The 23,890-nt window shown below is 31.3% G+C and overlaps 2 protein-coding genes across 2 annotated transcripts; one reads left to right on the forward strand and one right to left on the reverse strand.

The window, feature by feature from the left end:
- Nucleotides 1-276: 276 nt before the first annotated feature.
- Nucleotides 277-1,831, forward strand: LOC130935645 (transcription factor MYB61-like). The gene is made up of 2 exons (XM_057865487.1): nucleotides 277-545; nucleotides 644-1,831. The coding sequence occupies exons 1-2, from the start codon at nucleotides 413-415 to the stop codon at nucleotides 1,594-1,596; spliced, it is 1,086 nt and encodes a 361-aa protein (XP_057721470.1). The 5' UTR covers nucleotides 277-412; the 3' UTR covers nucleotides 1,597-1,831.
- Nucleotides 1,832-17,527: 15,696 nt separating this feature from the next.
- Nucleotides 17,528-21,258, reverse strand: LOC130935579 (pectin acetylesterase 12-like). The gene is made up of 12 exons (XM_057865380.1): nucleotides 20,972-21,258; nucleotides 20,615-20,697; nucleotides 20,415-20,544; nucleotides 20,250-20,323; nucleotides 20,079-20,165; nucleotides 19,725-19,849; nucleotides 19,593-19,653; nucleotides 19,386-19,439; nucleotides 18,724-18,801; nucleotides 18,432-18,537; nucleotides 18,205-18,350; nucleotides 17,528-18,131 (listed from the first exon to the last, which is right to left on the reverse strand). Exons 1-12 carry the CDS (start codon nucleotides 21,168-21,170, stop codon nucleotides 18,021-18,023), a joined length of 1,254 nt encoding a protein of 417 aa, XP_057721363.1. The 5' UTR covers nucleotides 21,171-21,258; the 3' UTR covers nucleotides 17,528-18,020.
- Between the last annotated feature and the right edge of the window lie 2,632 nt (nucleotides 21,259-23,890).

A 23,890-nucleotide genomic window follows, 5' to 3' on the forward strand; every position in this document is an offset into this window, starting at 1 on the left:
TACCAGTTTGCAAACAAGTAAGTAAATAATTTCTTGGAAATCAAAGCTTAATTGATTAAAAGGAAGAAGGTAAGGTGGGTGAAAAGTGAAAAGGTTAATTATTTGTAGTAGGGAGGTTTAGTTTAGTGATGAAAAGAAGTAGCAGATATATAAATATATTTATAAAGATATAGCTATCAATAAGATTCGATTCACTGTATTGTATGAGGAGAAGGGCATGGAGGGTTTCTTGTGGACATTCCATGCATATACAAGTCAAAGTATATATGTGTATATATATATCCATTCCATTTCATTCAATCAGGGCCGTTGAAATTGTGGAATGTCCCGTGAGTGAGAAAGTGAGATATATAAATTCCATAATAGCAGTCTCCATTCACCCCCCTCCCCTTCATTCTCTCTCTATCTCCAAATGGGAAGGCACTCTTGCTGCTACAAGCAGAAGCTTCGCAAGGGCCTTTGGTCTCCCGAGGAAGACGAGAAGCTCTTGAATTACATCACTAAGCATGGCCATGGATGTTGGAGCTCCGTTCCTAAACTAGCCGGTATATATATATATATATATATGTAATTAATTAATTACATACATACATACATATCATGTATAGTTCTTTACATGACATTGACATTGACATTGATATAGGTTTGCAAAGGTGCGGGAAGAGCTGCAGATTAAGGTGGATAAATTACCTGCGGCCAGATTTAAAGAGAGGAGCATTCTCTGAGCAGGAAGAGAAGTTGATCATTGAGCTGCATGCGCTTCTTGGTAACAGGTGGTCACAGATTGCTGCACAGTTACCTGGCAGAACTGATAATGAGATCAAGAATCTTTGGAATTCCTGCCTCAAGAAGAAGCTCAGGCAAAGAGGGATTGACCCTAACACTCACCAACCTCTCTCTTCATCCAACAACAACAACGACAACAACCACCATCAACCACCAACCACCACCACTGACCACCCAAATTCATCATCCATCGACAACAAGGAATCATCATCAACACTCTTCCTAGATACACCTACTACTACTACTACTACTACTTCTTCTTCTCATGATATCGTGGGTTACCTCTCCTTCACCAACAACAACTATGGAACAACACCAACCTCTCTTTGTACTTCTTCATCTTCAGACCTCAATTCCGCTATGTTCACTTCACTTTTCCCACCACAGATCATCAGGCCTACTGCTACAACCACTGAACCCCTCAATTGGGAAAGCAGCAGCTTCGTTGATAGCACCAGCACCATAGCTTGGGGGCAAGAATCCACTGCTATAGAGGCGGCAGAAAAAGTAGATGACATAAATAAGTGGTCTGAATATCTTAACAGCAACATCAACCCCTTCTTCCTCGCCAACAACAACAACACAATCACACTGCCTTCTCCTTCTATCTACACCACCAACGACGACATCGTCAAACCAGAAACTTTCATAAATGTAGATGAATCCAGTACCATCGCCTCCTGGCACCAAACCACCACCAGTAACGCCTCAACCCACCACCAACACCAACCACCTTTTCAGCAGCCCTCAGATTTATACACCAAAGATCTCCACACTAGATTTTCACTGGCCTTTGGACAAACCATGTAAAAACTAATGCTATTAAGGCAAGGCGGTGCCCACATTTTCCAATCTCAACAAACCTAGGGTCACAAAATTTGTCGCCACCTCCATCTGACCCGCAACCTCTGTGTGCTGTAAATCCTTTTCTTTTTTTTTTTTAATTTTGTTTCTGATATTGTAAATGTGTCTGATACAAAAGAGGAGAAGAGAGAGAGAGTTATTATTATTATTATTATTATTATGTTACAGCAGTATAATATTATTTGTGATTGATTCAATTATGAAATTAAGGTTCTTGTGCAGTCACTATATCAAACTCATAACAGATATTGAAAGCGTTATGTACCTTCAAGTTTCAGTACTACTTAGACTACTACAACTGTTGCTATCAAAGTCACGATGCGTTCGTTTATGTGCAACGAACTCAATACCCCCAAATCCTACCTGTTAGTATTATTCTTACTTATTACTTCCATTATATATAGTATATACTATGCTGAATTTTCACCTACAATATAGAATAGTACAAAAGAAAAAATCTAGAGGGTCGTCTATAACATAAATCAACAGGATGGTAAAAAATTATTTTTTTTATAATAAATTTTCTGTTTTTTAATTAGTTAACTCTAGTTGACTAGATTCATAGTTAGTTTTCTAGTAAAATTAATAAAAAAATACAGAGAAGATTATAATGGATGAATTTTGTGGGTGGTGATGTAGGTAGTGTTTGTTTTCCAAAATGAGTGGCTATGGGTGTATTCTACGAAGAAAGGTTGTCTTAACTTTTTAGAGAATGGAAGGAGACGAGAGCTGAGATCGCATCCATCAAAACCCACAAAAAGAATATCAAAATTCAAATGGAAGAATATGGCCGGCTATCGTGTCTTTCTCTCCCTTCTTATTTTCATCTTTCAAAACACTTTTAATTTTGTTCTTTTATATGCCACTTCACCTATGTCAAATCAAAATACGTACTTCTAATCAAGGTTCTAATGTTAGAATATAATTACCATCAATTAGTATTATTTAATATATTTAAATATTTATTATAAGAGATTATATTTTTATTATTATAATTCTCTTAGTACTTATAAATATCTTTTTATATTGTATCATGTTACACAACTTGAATACACTCAATAATACATAAATCCCTTCTCCAATCTAGTATATTATTTCTAACATAGTATCAGAGCCATGGTATCTTCTTTAAAGAGGATATATTATTTTCCTTGCAGTGAAACCACTGTAGTTTTTAGCATTTTTTTCTATGCTATTTTTTCTTTCCTTTTGTCACTCCATTGATACTTTTTCACCTCACCGACCATTAATCTGTTAGTCAAATGATCAAACACCATTGTCATTAGCTACTTACCTATTCTTAAGAAGAAATCATATAGTTTTTCTCTCTTTCGGCAGTTCCGTTTGTGTTATCTCGTGGCAGTTCCATTTGCACTTCCTTCCGGCAATTTCAACTACGCTTCCTTCAGGCAGTTTCATCTGCACTTCCTTCATACAAGCGGCAGTTTTATCTGCGCTTCCTTCAAACAAGCGACAGTTTTGCCTGCGCTTCCTTCAGACAAGCGGCAATTCCATCTGCGCTTCTTTTCGACAGTTCTGTTTGCACCCGTTTTATCAGTTTATGCAGTTTTTTTTCTCTTTATTTCGTTATTTTAAATAAGTTTCAAACTCAAGTTGTCACTTGAGTTTGAAGGGGATGTTAGAATATAATTAGGATCAATTAGTATTATTTAGTATATTTGAATATTTATTATAGGAGATTACGTCTTTATTATTACGATTCTCTTAGTATCTATAAATACCCTTCTATATTGTATCATTTGACACAACTTGAATAGACAACTTGAGTACACAACTTGAATACACTCAATAATACACAAATCCCTTCTCCAGTCTAGTCTCTTGTTTCTAACACTAAAAATCAGTTGGAATCGGCCAGTCAAACCACAGACCAATGATAAATATAATTTGAACAAAAGTTAAAATCGAAAATTTAAAAAATCGAAATTAGACCGTTAAATCGGTTAAAATCGATCAACCAAATCGAATTGGAATCTAACCAATTTTTTATTTTATCAAAAACGGCACTGTACTCATCCATAACGGCAAAGCCAAAACGCGCAGCTCCATCCTAACACTCTCTTTCATCTCGAGCTTTTTCTTCTTCTCACCGTCATCGAGCTGCTCCCTCGCCGCCGTCGCAATTTCAAGTTTCGAAGCCATCGTCGCAGCTTTCTTTCTTCTCCATCGTGCAGCCACCGTTTGAGCTTCGAAAGTCAAAATCATCGTCGTCGGTCTCGTTTCCAACCACCGTCATGCAGCCACTGTTCTGTCGGTGTCAATTCTATTCCACCGCGTCAGCCATTATCTTGTTAGCCATTGTCTCCGCCAGCTCTGTTCTGTTCTAGCTTCTAGTCTTAGGAATTTTTTTAAACAATAATTGTTGAATAATTGTTGTTAGTTAATCTATGAATCTTGTTGTTGTTATTAGGTTGAATAATTATTGAATAATTTTAACTGTTGAGATTATTATTGTCATTATTGTGGTTTAGGATTATTGATGATGTTTTTGATTCTGTTATGCTTACTCTTATTTTGATGTAGTTCCTATCTTTTTGAACAATATAATCATATTAGTTTGGCATGTTATTTTTTGTTTTAAATCACTGGTGTTTATTTTAGGTTGAAATGAATAGTGCTCAATTGCAAGTCATGACATTTGCTAATCAATACTAAGTTGAGATTTTGTGCTCTTTCTTGAATTAAAATGGCTATAGACTCTTATACATATTTTTATTATATTTTACTTTGTTGAATTACAGTGATAGAAACTCTTTTTTGTTATATTTTATTTTGTTGAATTACAGTGATAGAAACTCTAAAAAATTATGATCAGTTGCCTAATCTTATCCTAGATGAAGCTTTAGAGTTTCTAAGAGGTAACTAATAAGCGGATCTTGTTTCTTTATTTATGAATTTAACGATTTATTGTGTATATACTTATGACGCTTTGACTTTTTTATCATGCTAATGGCTTCACTTGTAATGTAACTTTTGCATTATTGCATCTTATAATGAAGTTTGATTGGGGCAAAGAATATGTGCATCTAGTAAATTTTTTTATCTTTATTTTAAATGAAGGAGTAAACATCTAATTCGGTCTTTATCCATTTTTAAATAGGACAAGGCGACCCCTGTCAATAAATTACACCTGACTTGGCCTTTGTCTCTGATAAAAGTGAGCTAAGGTGACCCCTCCATTATAACCCCTCACCAAAACTGACAGAAACGTGGCATTTACTTGTTCATAGTTAAGTGCTATGTTGGCTTAGGGAGAATGGAGAGGGGTCGATTTATTTCCCTCTATTTTTCAAAAATGACGCAATTTCTAGATTTGCCCAGAAACAAAACTTAATTTTGGTGGGTGATTGCACCTTAATCCTCTCCCTACTCTCTGGTCTGTGAAATTGGAGACAAACCTTAGGACAAGATGAATTTGAAAATTGGAGGTGATATTGTGGGTCTCATGCTATTTTATTCATGTCTAGAACTGAAAAGATACAGATAGATTATTTTTTATTGTCCTTATTTCAAGGTATGCTTGGTTTAATAATGTCTAGGTTTAATTTTGTATTCGCTGTTCGTTTCACAGACTTAATTCATATTGTAGACTACAGAAGTTCATTGCTTATTCTTTGTGTGGCTAGATAATTATATTGATTCCTTTAATGAGTATGCTGGAAAGACAATGTTAAAAGAGATATTGTTGCAAAAGCAGAATCCGTTTGAAAGACAGAGCGATGCAGTGGATGACAAAGTGAAAGAGTTAGAGGATAGGTTGATTGGATTAGAGAACGAATTAGAGAAGTGTAGATTAAAAATGAGTGAAAGTACATGTCTGGATTTTGGATGTGATTTTTTTGTATTTTTTGGTGGGATTGTGATTTCTTGCTTGTTCAGGTTAACTTTGTAAAAAAATTGATGTCCTAACTTTAGTTACTTAGGGTTGTTTGTAACTTGGGATAAAATTATGTATTTGAACACTATTGAAGATAAATGAAAATGACTTCCTGTAATCTTTTTTAATAGTTTATTCCATGAATTAAGTGGGCAAAAAAATTGTGTATGAAATATTTGTAAATATAATCTGCTGGTTATGTAGCAATCTATAGGTCCACCAATATTAAATAAGGTACAGAAGTTCATATATATACTCATGATGATATTGCAAAAACAATCCATAGGTTCATAGTTTAGACAGCATTACATGGACAACAACATGGCCCTAAATCAAAAGACTAAAATATTTGTCCCTGAACCAAAAGACTTAAACATTTATTCTTAAATCAAAAAATTAAAACATAATCTTGAAGAAGCTAAATAAATCGTCAAAAAACCAAAATAAGTAGCCAAAATACCAAAAGAACAAAACACACTTCTTTAATTCCTATATCATTATCACAGCTTCTTCGGAGGCCTGAGTCTTAGAAGCCTAAAGTCTGGTATTGGCACAAATTTTAGAAGCTTTGATGCAGTTGTTGAATTTGTAGCAGTCATCGTCTCGGCACATATTGTGTTTCCTGTGGTTCTTGGAGTTGTTGTACCAACTACTGGCCCAGTGTATTAATTCTGTGAGTTGTGAGGTCCAAATTGTTGAGCTTGTGAGGACTGAGATTTGAACCATAAAATTAGTCTTAAAGCTGGTATAGGTAGGGGTACATAATATAGAGTTATAGGCTGAACAATTTGTTGCTTTTCTTTAAATGTTTTAGGATTATTGTTGGAGTTATGTGTTGCAACCTGTTATAAGTGGTGAAAATTGACAAGACAGCATGTCAACCTAATTGATCTGCGTAGAGTATTCATTCTTTAATAACCAAAATAATGAATATACTACTTCCTCAATTTAGGGTGTAGATTGTGACAATGAAATTTCTTCACTCTAAACTTGGGCTGCTGTTTCAGGTCTTGTAGACAACTTAAGAAATTTTTTCTTAACTTTTCTTACCTTGGTCTATATTCCATAATCTATTTAGGCTTCAAATAAGGTTGAGTAAGTAGCCACTTCACTAATTTTGATATTATCCAATGCCTATTTACTAGGTTGGAATTATAATACCTAGCACAACTGTGTTTATTCACCAGGGTCTTTACTTGACAACTACCTTCTACACTGTTCCAAGAAGTCAGGATCAACCTTGGGCACTACTCACATGTACATGCTACCCTAACCCTTTTTTTCATTATTGAGATATACCACATCCTTTCTCCCAAACACAAAATAGTATTTCAGAATATTCTTGAAACTCTCCATTGTAACGAATATTTGTCCAACCTTAATTCAACCTCTCCATACTCTGTCTCCTCATTGAATGCATTAAATGCAGTCCTTCCTTCATCATCTTCTGATACTAAACTGTTAAATGGCTCACTTTCATACTCATATGGCTTCTCATAATCAGAATCTAACTCAATTCTATTTCTATCTTTTATTGCACCCACCAAATTTTTTTTAAAGCATTTTCAGGCCCATCACCACTGCATATGTCAAACGCATCACCCCCATCCAAATTCACACTACCTCCTTCATTCTTTTCAGGTCTAAAAACATGTGTCCTACTCCTTCTAGAATACTTCTTTAAATTTCTTTTTTTTTTATGTCCTATGAGAAAGAGTTGGGCCACTCTTACTTAGGCCAGTCTTATCTACAATTTTTTTGCCAGCCTTATCATCTTTCACCTCAGCATTTGCGCTCAAAATAGTTATTTTTCTTAGTGCACCTATCATTATCTTCTTCTTCAACATCTCATTTTTTCTTTGTTCCTCACTATTATCTGCATCTTCATATCCAGGAGGAGGAGGCTTGTAAAACTTATCTTCATTTGTTTTATATCCATCACCTGAAGATAATGAGTCACTCAAAATAACATTCTCAACTTGCTGCTCATTATCCACAACTTCAGGTACACTAACTAGATTATCAAAGTAGATGTGAATTTCATTAGTTTTCTTATTTCTATTTTTGTTATTCCTCATTTTATTTATCTCAGCATCGCCCTTCATTACATGCAAACCAGACTCAAAGTTAGGGGCCATGTTATCAAATCAATATGTGGTCTTGTAATTTGTGTAACCAAGCTCTCTCAGTAAAGCTTTCAGATCGAAAAAGTTCACCAAATCAATATCAAGAGGTGTTCATTTCTTCACTTTTTCATTAATATAATCCATTTTACCTTGTGAATTTCTCTTAAAAAATTTTTCATAATGAAAAATAGGAACTACTTTAAACTCATCCATATGCAAATATGCACATCTAATCAAATTTCATTTCAACACACTAATATCCAACTATGACAGTGATATAAACCAATCACAAGCAACTTTATTTAGGTAACAAATTAATTAGCCAACTTTAGAATACTATTTACGCAAAAAAATACTATTCACGCAAAAAAAAAAAATATTCGGTGAACACTCCAACATCAACATGCAATTGGGAGAGAATAGTGCAATTGGGAGAAAATAGTGAATACTACTAAATTTTAAAACCATAAAACTTTACACCAACTTGGATGGTGACAATAGCTGCCTCCACTCAATGCCGTCAATGACGTTGTCAATTTCGCAGTTACAGTTGTCATTTGGGACCCTGTCAGCGGTCTTGTCAGCAACGTACTCAGCACAACTGCCAGATGCTTTGTTGAACATTTCTTATTTTGGGTGAAGAAGAGGACAAGAATTTGGTATTTCTGTAATTAAGGATTAGGGCTTGGGGGTTATATATGACCTTACAACATTTTGTTTCAATAGAAAACCAGAAACGGCGTCGTTTTTGGAGAATGGAGGGGACAAATCGATTATTGTCCATTCTCCCTAAGTCAATGTGGCACTTAACTTTGAGTAACCCTCCACATCAGAGTCAGTGAATACCACGTAAGACTTTTTCGTCCACTTTGGTAAGGGGTTATAATGGAAGGGCCGCCTTGGCTCACTTTTGTCATAGACAAGGATCGGGTCGGGTGTAATTTATTGACATGAGTCGCCTTATTCTATTTAAAAATGGATAGAAACCGAATTGAATGTTTACTCTAAATAAAATAGTTAAAAGTATGATTTATCATTTATCTTGTTGTCAATAAATTTTTTCATTAGATTTATTATTTCATCACCACATTAAGATAGATCAATTTTTTGTGACAAATTTTTGAAAATTAAGAAAGGAGATATTTACTGATTCATGAAAGTGACGGCTGAATGAATAATGAGCTATTAACTAGCATATTTTAATTTTAATTTTTCTACAATTATAATAAAACTCTATAATATAAATATCTCAAGACTGTCACTTTACTTAAATAAGAGGTTCATTTGAAATAATTCTTTGCAGAATTAGCACAGAATTTTTTTGTGCTAAAAGCTAAATAATATAAATATTAAATTTAAAAATATTTGACTTTGTTCTCACTTTAATTAAGTGGGAATTACTTATTTTTATTGAATCCATCATCTTTTACATGTTTTGTTTCAAATTTATCAAGTCAAACAACAAAATTAAGATTTTTATACAAATATTAATTTAAATATAATTATGTTTTAGTGTGTTTATTTATATTTTATTTATTATTTTATTATAAAATAATTATTTTAGTTGAACCACAATTAAATTGATTAAATTAATAAATTAATAAATCAATAATTAAAACGGTTGAATACCTAATTCGATTTTCAAAATCTTACCTCTAATATATATCCTCAACTCTTAACTGAACCCATTTGAAGTACTATATGATGAATTCAATGAAGAAACAACTATAGCCAGGAAACGAAACAAACGAAATTACGAAAAGGTTTCGCTCGCTCAAAATTTGACTTTTTTTTTAATATTTTATTAATTTAGTTTTTAAAGTGAAAACATATTTGCAGTTATTTTATAAAAAAATTGATATTTAAAAATGGTTAAATAATTTAATAAGTTTGACTAAATTATTATCTAATAATTTGTCTTAAATAACTTTTTTTAATTATAATAATTATATTTGATAAATAAAAGTTATTTTTAATAATAGTGTCTAATTAAAAGGATGGATGAAATTAAAAGTTAATTAAAAGTGAACAAGTAATGAATAGTAAAAACAAATCTAAAAAGATTATATATAAAATGATTAAAAGAGATATATGTATTAACAATTTTACTGTAAACACTATACATAATAAAACATAATAACATCGTTTAATCTATATAACTGACAATTATTTAATAGGACAAAGTTTTTGTTATTGTTGTTAATAGAGATAAATATATAATGAAAAATAAAAATAAGTATTTAATATTTAAAAATAAATTAATATAAAATTTTTTAAAATATTTATTAAATTTATTATATATTTTTTAAATGCAAACCCCATTAAAAGAAAATTTTACCAAAAAGTGATGACACACTAATCATTAGGTAGCAGCTTTTCTTCGGTTACCGTTATCTTAACCGAACAATTAAAAAACTGAATTGGATCCGGTCCGCAGCTAATTACGAGACAATTATGCAATTACAGTTATTGAATGCCTGTTAATTATAGATTATTACCGAACCCTAAACAAATAAAAAATAGTATCTATTTTTTCCCTCGTCTTATAACAGTAACCAATAATAGGTGTTTTTATTGGTTGGGTAACAATATGATTGTGAGTTGAGTTAATTAATTAATGTCCTTAGTGTGGACCTAAAGTCTCTACTTTCTCTACAAAATGGGTCCCTTAAATGGCATCTACTGACTACTGCATGTACTGATGACGGTGAGGTGAGGTACCAACGTCAACAAAATGAGTGTGTGTTGGTGTGTTTCTCCACTTGAAAATGACGAAAATTAAAATATCTGAAATATAATATTCTTATTATTAAGATAATATAATATAATATATAATGCTTTCCTACATAAATTAAATTGTGGATGACAAGTGATAACGATCTCAAGTCACAACCATAAGTCCATAACCGTATCTATGTAGGTATATAAGAAAATTTTTAAGTATATCGATATATCAATATTTCAGTAATATTTAATTGTAAATTTTAATTATAAAAAATATATATAATATAATATATATAATTAAGATTAACAGTTAAAAATTATTAAAATATTAATATATTGATATATTTAAAAACTTTTTAAGTGTATAATCACAATTTAACTACTTTGATGACAAAACACAAGTGTATATAGTCATTGAATTGCATGGAAACCCAAAACAAAAGGTTTGCTTAAAAATCAAGTTAGTTTGATCTAGTGATTAGTTTATTAATTCGTTTAAATAAGTATGAAGGGTTCAAATGTTGCTTTGTAGATGTAGCAACTCATTGGTCAATTACAAATTTTTAAATAAAACTTACTCCTTAATCTGTCAGGTACTGTGAAAAACTAAAAAAGAAAACTTACATAGAAGCATATATAGATATACAATTCATATATATCTCGCAACATATATGCACAAGGTGAATATGTAAACTACAGTTCATATCTACATGGTCTAGGTATATAATTAAGAATATATAAGCTAAGTAATTATTTTAATATGGGAGCGGGGGATTATGAAAGAATATTTCAATTCATTCGTCAGCTAGGATAGTGATACATCCAATCCTCCTTATACTCTTATTCTTTCCAATTACATGACAAAGGATTCAAATTTTACAACCCATCTAACCAATAGCCACCCAATAATTCCAAGTATAAACTAAGCTTCCTTTCCTTCTTATTACATTATACTTAGTTTATCAGAGGGGTCCCTATCATTCTCATATATTCGAATATTTTAACAAGTTAGAATTTACTTATTATTCATACAAAGAGACAAAATTCTAAAGCCATTGGTACTATCTTATTTCATTATTTCTTCCAAATTAAACACTATTATTTGTTGGTATTCACATTCACAACTTTTTTAATTTTTTGTTTATATGGTTAACTAAAAGTATTCACACCACTTATATAACGTCCATGTGCAGAGAGAGAGAGACATTGAATACAACTTTTCTTAGTCGTTTAAACTTATTTATTTTATTTTTCCTGATCATATAGTCATTGCTTAATTTGTTTAATTAATTTGCGGGCAATATGTTCAGAATCTGCTTGCATGTGAAACTAATTATTGGGGTGGCCCTACAATAATCAGTGTATAGAACAGAACAAAAATCCCCGGTAGGATGTATAATAGGGTGGTGGCTAAGCAATCCCAAATTTGATCCTCCAAAATTATAAATTAATTAGCATTAGAAAAGTTGCGTGTTTGGAATTCTTTGCTTTCTTATGATTGAGGAATAAAACTACTTATGTTATTGTATATATGTAATATAATATAAGCAGAAGCAAGGGGAAGTAAGTGCTAAACAAATGTGGTTGATTGTGATGATAAAGATGAATATATAAAATGATTATGATAATGATTGAACTGATAGTAATGAATGATTTTGATAAAGATTTGTCCTGGCTGTAATTTATGCTTAGTTTTAAGAAAGTAAAAGCCAAAGATATATATAATTAATAAGACTATCACTGTATATACTAATATAAGGCACATCACAATCATGTTATTTTATTTTAATTTGCATGCACAGCACAAACGTCAATGTCATACTCGTTATAAAAGTTGACAACTTCTTCCACATACTAATTAAACAGAATACTAACGCTGAATTATATATATGAATGAAGGTTTCGGATTCTAATGGTCTTCCTTCTCCAAGAATAATTGAGAATATGTTAAGATGAATTTGGCCTGGTGCTTTCTGATTTTCGTATCAAGATCTATAACCCAAGTTAATTTTACTCTCATTTCTTTCATCTCAAAATGTGATAGGCCTCATCGGCCTAGCTATCACGAGTTTAATTTTGACCAATTGAATTATGTAATATCATATTTAAAATGGCAAATAAGGTGATAACAACAAGATTGAAATAGATTATCCTTAGACTTATTATTAATCTAGGCCTAGTGTAACATTTTGCACTTGGTCTTCAAAGTTTAGATAATATTATTATACACAAGAGGTAGTGCATTCTGTATGCCCCCACTAAGAACGGAAATGTTGGGTTCATTGCCATCGTTTCGACGAAGGAGTTTGTTTCATATGCCGGTAGTTAATAAAAATATAAGAAAAAAGAGAAATGTTAGAAAATGCCATTAAAATTTATTGTTTTTGGTCGTTATAATTAGTTATTAATATTTAAAAATATATAATAAAATATATTATATTACTAAACTAAAAAAATTAGACTAAAATTGAGTTGATAGCTAAAAATAATAAATTTTAACAGTATTTTTCAAATAAAAGAGGTAATTCAATAAAAAATTGCTATATAAATAATTATATTATTTTGATAAGTTTTTATTTTATTTTTTAAATATTATATTATTATATTAAAATTTAAAATATTTTTATAAATAATTATAAAAAAATAAATATATCTTTTTTATTATTGTTGTTAAAAAATAAAATAATATTTTTTTATTATTATTATAAAAAATATTATTTTATAATATATAGAAGCAACATCGAGAAAGGAGAACTGCGAGCAGCTGCGACTTGTGGCGACTGATGAGCAAAGCCGAGAAGAAGCGCCAGTTGGAGATTATTACGAAGAGATGAACAATTTGGGATTTATTGTCTCTCTGCGCCTTTTTTCTTTTTCATATGACAATTGTTTTTTTTTTCTCTCTGCTATATTTTATTTTAGGTGAATTCTATCCAACCCTCTCTGAAATAACATGTAAGTTATCCTTCATGATGTGTCACACTTTAATTGATCATTATCTTAACTATAGTTGGGTTATTTTGTAATTTATTATTTTAGATGGATAATTGTATAATTTTTTAAAATATTAAAATTCTACCCCGTTAATTGAAGCACGTTCTCACGCAATCTCTTTCTACAGTGCATCATTCCTTAACGGGTCTCTCATGGCTCGTAACTTCCCCGTTCTTCCCAGTATAGCCAGTGCCGACTTCATTTCTATCTCTTGTCCTCTCACTCAATCCTTTTTTTGGCCATGACCCATGAATCACTCCTTACCAACATCAACATCATTAATGGTTAGTTCAGTTATTAAATTTTTTCATTAAAAAAATATATATTTATTTAATTACATGATGGAATATATATTCATATATAAAATATAATATAATAAAATAAATCTATTCAAAATACTTAAAAGTATATTTAAAATTATGAAATATAAATATAATAATAAAATTTGTACTCTAACCAAGTAAACATATTTTTTTATCATACATAAATTTATTTAAAAAATAAATATATTATTAAAATTAATAATACAAATTTAAAATAATAAAATCCAATTTTTTACTGTATTTTTTTATAATATTTTTATTTTTTTAATTTACAATTTATTAGTACTTTATGATTTAATTAATGATTAAACAAATTATTTTTATAAAAAATTATTTTTTGTATTATCTTAGAGAAGAGTCCAATATAATAGTTTAAAAAATAACGTAAAAATAAAATTTTAAATAAAAATATTTAATATTAAAATTTTTAAATACAAAAATAATTTGTATAAATATTTAAAAGATAAATATAAATATATGCATAAAATAAATAAAACAGATAAAATGGGAGTATTCATGAGAAATAAATAATTATTTTTGTCTTCTTTATTTATTTTAAACATATATTTCATATTTATATCTTGAATATCTATACAATTTGTTTTTGTATTTAAAAATTTTAATATTAACTATTTTTTATTTAAAATATCATTTTTACATTAATTTTTAAACTATTATATTGGTTTCTTCTTTAAGGTTATACAAAAAATAATTTCTCAGTTTAATCATTAATTAAATAATAAAATATTAATAAATTAAAAATTAAAAGAATAAAAATACTATAAAAAATACTTGTAAGAAAGTTGAATTTTATCATTTTAAATTTGTGTTATTAATTTTAATAATTTATATTTTTTTAAATAATTTATGTATGATAAAAGATATATTTACTTGTTTAGAGTACAAATTTTATTATTATATTTATATATTCCTAATTTTAATCATACTTTTAAGTACTCTGAATAGATTTATTTTATTATATTATATTTTACATATGAATATATATTCCATATATTATTTTTAATGAAAAAAATTTAATAACCGAACTAACTATTAATTATGTTGGTAAGGAGTGATCCACGACAAAAAAAAAGGGATTGAGTGAAAGGACAGGAGATAGTAATGAAGTCGGCGCTGGCTATACTGGGAAGAACGGGAAAGTCACAAGCCATAGGAATTCAACGACTGGTTAAGGAATGATGCACTGTAAAAAGAGATTGCGTGCAACTAAGTCAGTGCTGCTTACTGGGTAGAATTTTAATATTTTAAGAAATTATACAATTACCCATCTAAAATAATAAATTACAAAATAACCTAACTATAGTTAAGATAATAACCAATTAAAGTGTGACACATCATGAAGGGTAATTTACATGTTATTTTAGAGGGGGTTGGGTAGAATTCACCTTTATTTTATTGTTTTTTATTATTAGATTAAAATGATTTTATTTTAAATTTTTTATTATAAAAATATATTTTTATCAAAACAATAAAAAGAGTTATTTAATTTTTTAACAAAAATAATCAAAAGAATAAATTTTTTTTAATTATTTATAAGAATATTTTAATATTTATTTATAAAATGTGGATATTGAAACGAATACAGAATACATATTATACACATGAATTTAATTTTTTTTATAACATGAAGATAGTATATATTTAAAATATTTTTAAATAAATTATAATAATATTTTAATATTTTATTTATATTAAAATATAAATAAATATTTTAATAATTTTATATATTTTTTAATTATATAAAGTATCTAAAATAATTTTTTTGTATTAGTAAATAATAATATATTATTTATAAATTTATTTTAAAGATATAAGTTAAAAATAAAATTAGATGTAATTGACACCTGATAATATTTAGAATTTTAGATGTATCTAAGTATGTATAAAAAAATATTTTTTATTTTTATTAATATATAGAAAATATAAATATTAGCCAAATATACACAAACACATTAACTCAACGAAATATTCATATTTTATAGGTTATACATAATAATATAATAACTTTGTAAAAAAGATAAAAAAAAAATATTGACTAATAAGAAAATAAAATTTTTGTGATAATATTTTATGGATTTTTTATTTAAATAAATAAAATAAATGTAATAATGACCATAATAAATCATTTTAAAAATATTTATCGATTTAAATTTTCTAATCTTATCTCGTTTACACTGTAAACGAGATATATAGAAGACATTTATAATAGCTATAAAAAGATGTGTAATTCTTGGTATTTTTTATAAACTTTTTCTATCTTTTTTCTGTCTCATATTTCTTACGAATATAAAGCATTGATGACCAGTAATAATCCATACATAGTTGTGCTTGTTTATCCCAATTGTCGTATGAGAAATGGCGATAACGGGGTGACATTTGAGTGTGAGGATCCGATATTATTTCGCACTCAGCGTATGAATACGTTGTCAGATTTGAAGAGTTTGATATTGAACAAACTCGGTTGTACAGAAGTGAAAAAAATCGGAAGGGTGGCATATAGGTTGCTGGTACCCATGGGTAACGGAGTCTTCCGATTTCGACTATTCCAACTTCAAGGGAACGAGCATGTGCGACTGATATTCGACATCCATGGGAGGATCATGGTGGAGCAGGTAATGGAGCTTTCCGCAAAAGTGGGACACAGTGGTGGTGGGAGTTCCGTACACTCGACCTATGTATAGGACGACCGACCTCTCGCACCACCGCCCATTCATGTCGCCATTCCAGTAGATGAGGCACAGGAAGGTGAGATAGTGACATCGCTGTAAACGAATTCTACTTATAGGCGCAGACAGACCTTATCTCGTTTACCGTGTAAACGAGATAACGAGATAAACACGTTACAGCTAACGTGTCATATCTCGTTTACATTATAAACAAGATAATTCATATATTTTTTAAATTATTTATTTCGGTAATGATTACATTTATTTTATTTATTTAAATAAAAATTTCAATATTTTACTAGTTTATTTTTTTATCCTATCAATACGTACTAATTAGTTAAATAACGAACTAAACACCTCTTAACAAAGTTTACCATATATTAAAAGATAATAAAATTTTTCCCATCTTCTATGAAAGGCTAGGAATACGGAATATTTCTCTCCTCTAGACTCTAGTGATATTTTTGAGTATTACTCTTTTTTAGTATGTCTTTATTTTATACGTGGAAAAAATAATCTCATCTTTTATCTTTTTTTTTTCAAACTTACAATATCCAGGCTATTTATAGTGATTAAAAACATTCTTCAAATTTTTTCACTATATCAAAACAATCAGAATCTTCCTCCAAAAATATTCAATAAGTGAGTTGCTTAGAGACATATGAATCTTTTAAATAAAAATTTGCTAAAATAATAAAGTAAAGAGTTAATTACTATTAATTTTATAATTTTTAAAAGACATATATCTCATTATTTTAATTTTATTTTACCACTTTACTATTTTTTTCATTTTAAAAGATTTTCATCCATCAATTTATAACTGATTGAATGAAGAAGGGATGGGAAGACTAGAATTTTAACTCTATCCGGTCATATTACTCTAAATCGGCAACTATTCCTTCTATGTGTCAGGTAATAGAAGAGTAAGTAAGCTAAGGGAGGGTGGAAGTGGATGAACAAAATTATTGATACAAATTATAAAGGAATTAACATGTTTATCTTAATGTCTACATCTACTAATACAACAAACATAAATACTTCGTTATAAAATGTGACAAAGAAAAAAGTGATGATAACTTTACTTAAAACCATCTTGACCAACAATCTTTGTTCAAAGTTCTACCACTTGTATATGAAGCCACAATTTGATGATCTTGCTTCTAAATTGATTTGGATTTTCTTCACACTTTTATCATGCATATATATACTACCAAAATTCTAATTAACGTTTGTGCTAAAATTAACAAAATTCGTGGGAATTTTATCTGGAGACATAAACAAGGACAACTCACCTTGTTAGCCGGGACAGAATATATAAAGATGAGAAGACACTACATCCAATTCAAAATCTTAAAATAATAAATTAATGAGTCTCTTATCTTATAAACTCCTTACTCTTTTTTGCTTTCTTTAATATGGGACTAACTTCAATACTCCTAACACTTGCAACATTAACACTCTCAATCATATATTTAGGGCTTATTAAAATTGATTTCCAAATAGTGAATGTATATATCTATACATGAGATGTGTGTATGTATCATGTGGTACATGTTGTTGGCTGATTAATATTTGGGCAAGAATTGAATTGATGTAGATGATGAGAATGAAATTGGGGTCATGATCTGAATACGAGATGGTGACACGTGTTATCACAAGGGTAAGGACAATCAATCACCTTCACACCTGCGCGCTCGAAATACCAATCTCCAACAGCCACAGCAATTACCTGCATCCATCCATGCTAATTAATTAATTAATTAATGATAAGTTCAATGTATTACTGTTACATCGTTTCTCACCTTGTTCTTGACTATTGGAGAATTTTCAGCGAACCATGTGTCCTGCCTCTCCGATTGGCAGTGAGAGAAACATGAATTGATGAACAATCCATTCTTGTATGATCTTGAGAACTCTTTTATAATGTTCAGCATGTGAATCCTGAATCCTGTTTACGCACTCAAAACTCTTAATCAAACTCTCGAATCTCAACCTCTCTCTCTCTCGTAAATATGTTTATATGGATCACCTTGAAGGAATTGGATTTGTGATGTAGTACATTTAGCATAGTTTAATCTGCAATCATGCCAATATCCATGTGGATCTGCTGATGGAGGCGCTATACTCGATTGGATCTGATCAAAATATATATACACATGGATCTTTCTAGAATTAGTTTAAGGTAATTACTCATATAAAGGTGTTTTTATATTAAGCAGTGGAATCAAACATATCAAACCATCAAACTCAGTTATCATCTTCACATATAAACAAATTCATGAATAGTAATTAACTTTAAAGATATATATTATATGATTTACCTGCCATGAATCATAAGCAGCATTGAGAATGAATAGCGGGGTTCTAACACTCGCAATCAAGTTCTGGGGGAAGAAGCACTTAAAAAGCAATTGAACACAGACTCAGCATAATCCTTCAAATGAAAAACGAGTTAATATTTAATTTGTTCCTTGAAATTTGAGGTTAGACTCAAATTGAGCCTTAAAATTTCAGTGGACTCAAATTGGTTCTTCAAATTTACAATCATAATTTGAATTAGTTTTTGAATTGATCTTTATTAATGGTGTTTGATTTAGTATATTAATTAACGGTGATTTGAACTTCTCGTCCAGATTCTATATAATCGAGATTTATTAGAACTCACATAAACTTGACAGTTATTTCCAGAAAAACTTCAAATTTTATAAATTGAACTTGTTATTATTGTTTTCGTGAGAATTTTAAGGAGCCAATTAAGTTTCTAAACGCTCTAGTAGGTTTCAGTTATATAAAATCTAGACGAAGAATCCAAATTGTTGCTAGTTAACGTGCAAAATTAATATGACATTAACGAAAATTAGTTCAAAGACTAACGCAAGTTATTCTAACCTTATATTTCGAGGACTAAATTGAGGATTAACTCAATGAGAAACCAATATGTCTAAGTAACTATTGGTAAGAGAGAAAGAAAAACAGCAGTTACCGATGTGGGGTCAAGATGATTAGTACATATCTCTGGCAAATTCTTCTGTGCTCCCTGAAAACATTTAACATATCACAATTGTCACTGAAGAAAGGTTTTCCAAGTTGAATTCACAAAAGAAGAGTGATTAAGATTGTGATTTCTTAACACATTATGCTTTCATGCTATAGTATATAGACATTGGTCTCCACACAGCTAATGTGATACCTGCAATCCTACGACACCGGTGTAGAAATTTCTGAGGGTATGGCCACCAGATACATCAATTCTGTAATAAAAAAGAATTAAGCATGGTGGAAACGCCATTGAAAGCAGGAAACTACTACAACAATTACTTACGCATCAAGAAACAATCCGGCATCACTAAGACACTTCACTCTGGTGGTCCTAGGAAAGAGGTTGCGAAATCCGTCGCAGTGTATGATAGTAGCCAAGCCACCGGCAGAGCATCCGGAGAGAAGAGCCTGAACCAAATTAATTAGTTAATGGAAAGAAACAATATTTAACTACGAGCAATGTTATATGACCAGTAAATATTAGTATTTTTGGCCTAGTCAGTAATAATTTGTACCTATAGTACAGTTTGCACTCAATTTTTTAGGGTTTGCATATATGAATTATTAAAATTTATTTGTTAAAGACAATTTAGCATTTGTGTTGGTCAATGGTTTCTTTCTAATATCAAGTACAAACCTGCTGGGCGAAGCGCATTCCCTCGGACATCAAATCTTCTATTGCGGCTGCCCAAATCCTCTGTCCTCTGAATTGTAGCTCTGCTGTCTGAGATAGTACATGAATTTCAAGTGAGCTATTGTTAAATCAAGATAAAGCAAACAAACATGCACTTGGTATATCAAACACTACCTTGTCTTCACTATCACCGGTAAATGATGCTCCATCACAATAACGAATCTTTACTCTGTTCCAATTGAAAAAATCTGCAGCCATGTGCAAGTGCAACAGATTACACTGCTAATACAGAAAAGTTTGAGCGGTTGAGTTCAGACAGTAGTTGAATTAAATGGTGACCTGGGTTTTCTTCAGCTTTGTTGCTCAGTATTCCCGTAAAAGGAATCTCCTTTTCCATAAATGTGGATGATCCACGCCGTGTTCTCTTGCGATAAACACATGTTCTAATGCTGTTACACCATCCACCTCCCTGCACAAACACTTAATCGGTAAATTCATGTAACTTAGCAGAAGAATTAGAAAGATGAATGAAGTGAAACCTCTAAATTAATAAGCCAGCTGTTTGCTCCAGATCCATAACCCCGATGCAAATGATAAGCAGGTAAAGATCCATCCAAGCACACTGCCAGACGCAACAAAACTTTACGTGAACTAAACTAAACTAGTCTTGTTTCTTTTATGGTCGACTTCACATAAAGTTAATACTTTAAGAACCGTTAGATGATTTAATTGATTTAACTAAATTTTCATCTTAATAGTTTTCATGTATCAATTTCATGTGAAGTCGACTGCACCTGAATTTTTACCTTCTTTTATATATAGACTTGCACGGTTGTTGTGTTAGAGTGCATACAAAGAAAGGAAACTAGTTAACAAACGAATTGTGGAAAGTGTACCTGCTCCTTTGGCAGCTGCGGTATGAATAAGGGTGAGTCCCACGAAGAGAGTATTGCTCTGAAACAAAGATGATTCATGAGCCTCCAGCAATGAGGGTTCTGTTTCATTGAAGTGGTGATATTCATATCCTTGAAAGCCATGAACCAAGTTGCTTAAAACAAGTCCTATCGCAATGGCAAGCCAGACAAGTTTCCCCATTGGAGCAATGGGAGAAAGAAGAAGTGGGGACCGGACACGTTTGGAATCTAAGAGAGTTTTCTAAGTAAACTCAACGGCTTATATACCATTCGTGTCACCCAAGCTCTCTACGATCCTTCGCTCTATTATTTAAACAAGTTATGTAACTATATTAGTATTTAATTGAATTCAAACTAAAGAAAGAAACCTATGAGAAAAATAATGTAAATGATAATAGTTACTGACGTGAAGATGTATTTATATATAGATAATACAGTTAAAAACTTGTAAGGTGTTTGAGAAGGAAGGTAGAAACTTATATGAAGTCGACTTCACAAGTTGATATATGAGAGTCGTTGGATAAAAATTTAGTCAAATCAGTCAACGACTTTCAGGTATCAACTTCACGTGAAATCAACTTCATTTGAGTTTTCACCGAAAAGAAATGATGTGAAATTGGAAAATGAAATATTAAGGGTTAGGCGGTTGCTACTTTTGGTAAGACACGGGGAAAGCGGTAGCGCTGATCGGTGCTTGAATTGAATAGAATGACCAAGTCCTCGATCGTACTGCTGCATTCAAATCTTGAATTCAACGAGATGGGTCGTTTCTTTTCATTTCACTTGACATCAAGCACTAGGTTTAACCTTAATAGTAAGGTGATTATTGATAGTTAAAAGTAATAATCACCTAATAATAATAATGATGATGATATTATTGATTAATATATGAAACAATATGACCCCACCAGCGGCACCGCTGCGAATGTGATGTAGCCAAAAACCCAACCAAGCAATGAAGTACGTTACGTTCAGTATACGCAACAACTATATCTGATCTAATTCCTTTGATTATTGATTTGAGTTTCACTTTATTTAGTATGTGCTGTGCCTACACGTAGCTTCTTCACTCATCAACTCAACTGCTTCATTCTCCCAATCATAATTATACTGATTAATTCCATCCAATTTCGCACGGACGCCATTAAACCACATGTTAGTTGCTCTCAACTACCCAAATTGCTCATCGTCACACAGCAAATAAAATGCTTATTGTGGTGCCAAAATTTTGAACTGTAATGACTAGATCAAGACCACCCGATACGTGAAGAGTTAAATTAATTATACTATATAATATAGATTTAAAATATTATATTATTAAAAGATAAATTAGATAATATATATCTAATATTTTTTAGACTGAATTTTATGTTATTTAGAGGTGTTTAATTCTTGTTTAGAAATGTAATTTTTATATTTTTTTGTGAAATAGATTGTTTTAATACTTTTTTTTATAGTGTTGTTACGGTGGGTAATCGGAGATAGATTGGACGGATGGCGTTGACTGGCCTAAGCGTGTGGGGAAGGAAGTTTCCGTCTGAGTATGCAGCTCGGGAGACTCCGTCCGACTTGTGTTCACAAGTGAATGGGGGGTGGTACCTGCAAAGACACTCCGATGCCTAAGTTAGCAAGGGTGTGGGCAGGTCTAGAGAGTATTGGGCTTAGAAATACCTGAGGAGTGTCAGTGTACTTATAGTGGTGAGCCAATAACCACCGTTGGAGTAGTGCCGTATCTTTAGGATGTTAACCGTCCCATTATCTTAGGGAGGTTAAGATATGGCTTTGTGAAGCGGTTAGAGAGATTTTAGGGGCGGTTACTCATTTAAATGAGTGCTTATCTGCCAGCCAATCTCATATCCGACTTCTTTAGACCAAGTCGTGGTGAACACCGACTTCTTATGTGAAGGTCGGCGCTTAGCTAGGCTTAATTTACTGGATTAGGCCTTTTAGTTGGACCTGGGCCTTTAACATTGGGCCAGGGTATGAACAGTGCCCCTACTTGAGCCCAAGATCTTTTTAAGGCTTGGGTTCAAGTATTTAATTCGGGTTCATAGCCGACTTTCACAGGTTTTGAAACCGACGTGATTTTCGCGACCTTTTGTTTCTGACAGTTACGTCAATTCAAGCGTCGTGTCCGTTGGGGAAGCATTTAGGGATTGAAGGCTTTGGTAACGGTGCAATCTCATTAATGACTGCCTCGTTTTTACCATTATGCCCTTTAGTATGTTTATAAATACTTTCCCTCTCTTTTCTTCTTCCGTTTCTGCAATCTTTCAAACTTCTTCTCTCCTTGTTCGTATTGTATTCTTGTGCTTGAAGATTTCTGCCTTTCCCAACCTTCATTTCTCGGATAAAGGTTAGTGTTCACTTTTTTCATGTCATGCCTTATGTTTGCATGCTTTTGGTTTTTGTGGGTGGATAGGTTGATCTGTAGGTTTCGGTTTCGCATCCCTCCCCTTTAGGGACCGTATTTTTTGATTTTCTTTTTCTTTTTCCTTTTTGTAGGTTTCTGTCATTTTTCATTATAAAGAAAAATGGCCTCTGTAGATGTTCTTTCTCTGTGGGTTGATGACACTGTCCTTGGGGAGGAACCCTTGGTCGATGCTGAGTTTATCACTCATCTTCGTACTCATCACCGGCTTTGTACTTCGGAGGAGGACGAGCCAAAGTATGAGTTGATAGTCCCGGGTCCGGAAGACCGGGTTTGTTTTGGGAGGGCCGATGAGGCGGCTCCTCATTTTTTCTTTATGTATGAATGTATGATCACCCGCTTGGGTGTTTTTCTTCCCTTTTCGGATTTTGAAATATCTGTCTTGCACCACTGTCGAGTTGCACCTACCCAACTTCACCCTAATTCTTGGGGTTTTCTGAAAATCTATCAGTTTGTTAGCCACGCCTTGG

The sequence above is a fragment of the Arachis stenosperma genome, chromosome 6 (assembly GCF_014773155.1).
Source record: "Arachis stenosperma cultivar V10309 chromosome 6, arast.V10309.gnm1.PFL2, whole genome shotgun sequence".
In the NCBI taxonomy this organism is placed as follows: Eukaryota; Viridiplantae; Streptophyta; class Magnoliopsida; order Fabales; family Fabaceae; genus Arachis; species Arachis stenosperma.

Bases quoted from the DNA above. Each gene is read 5' to 3' on its own strand.
- LOC130935645 (XM_057865487.1), top strand. From the start codon at position 413: ATGGGAAGGCACTCTTGCTGCTACAAGCAGAAGCTTCGCAAGGGCCTT. The intron at 546-643 runs GTATATATATAT...ACATTGATATAG, and splicing joins CTCCGTTCCTAAACTAGCCG to GTTTGCAAAGGTGCGGGAAG.
- LOC130935579 (XM_057865380.1), bottom strand. From the start codon at position 21,170: ATGGGGAAACTTGTCTGGCTTGCCATTGCGATAGGACTTGTTTTAAGC. The intron at 20,545-20,614 runs GTTTCACTTCAT...GTGTTTGTGCAG, and splicing joins GCTGGCTTATTAATTTAGAG to GGAGGTGGATGGTGTAACAG. The intron at 20,166-20,249 runs GTAGTGTTTGAT...GTACTATCTCAG, and splicing joins CCGGTGATAGTGAAGACAAG to ACAGCAGAGCTACAATTCAG.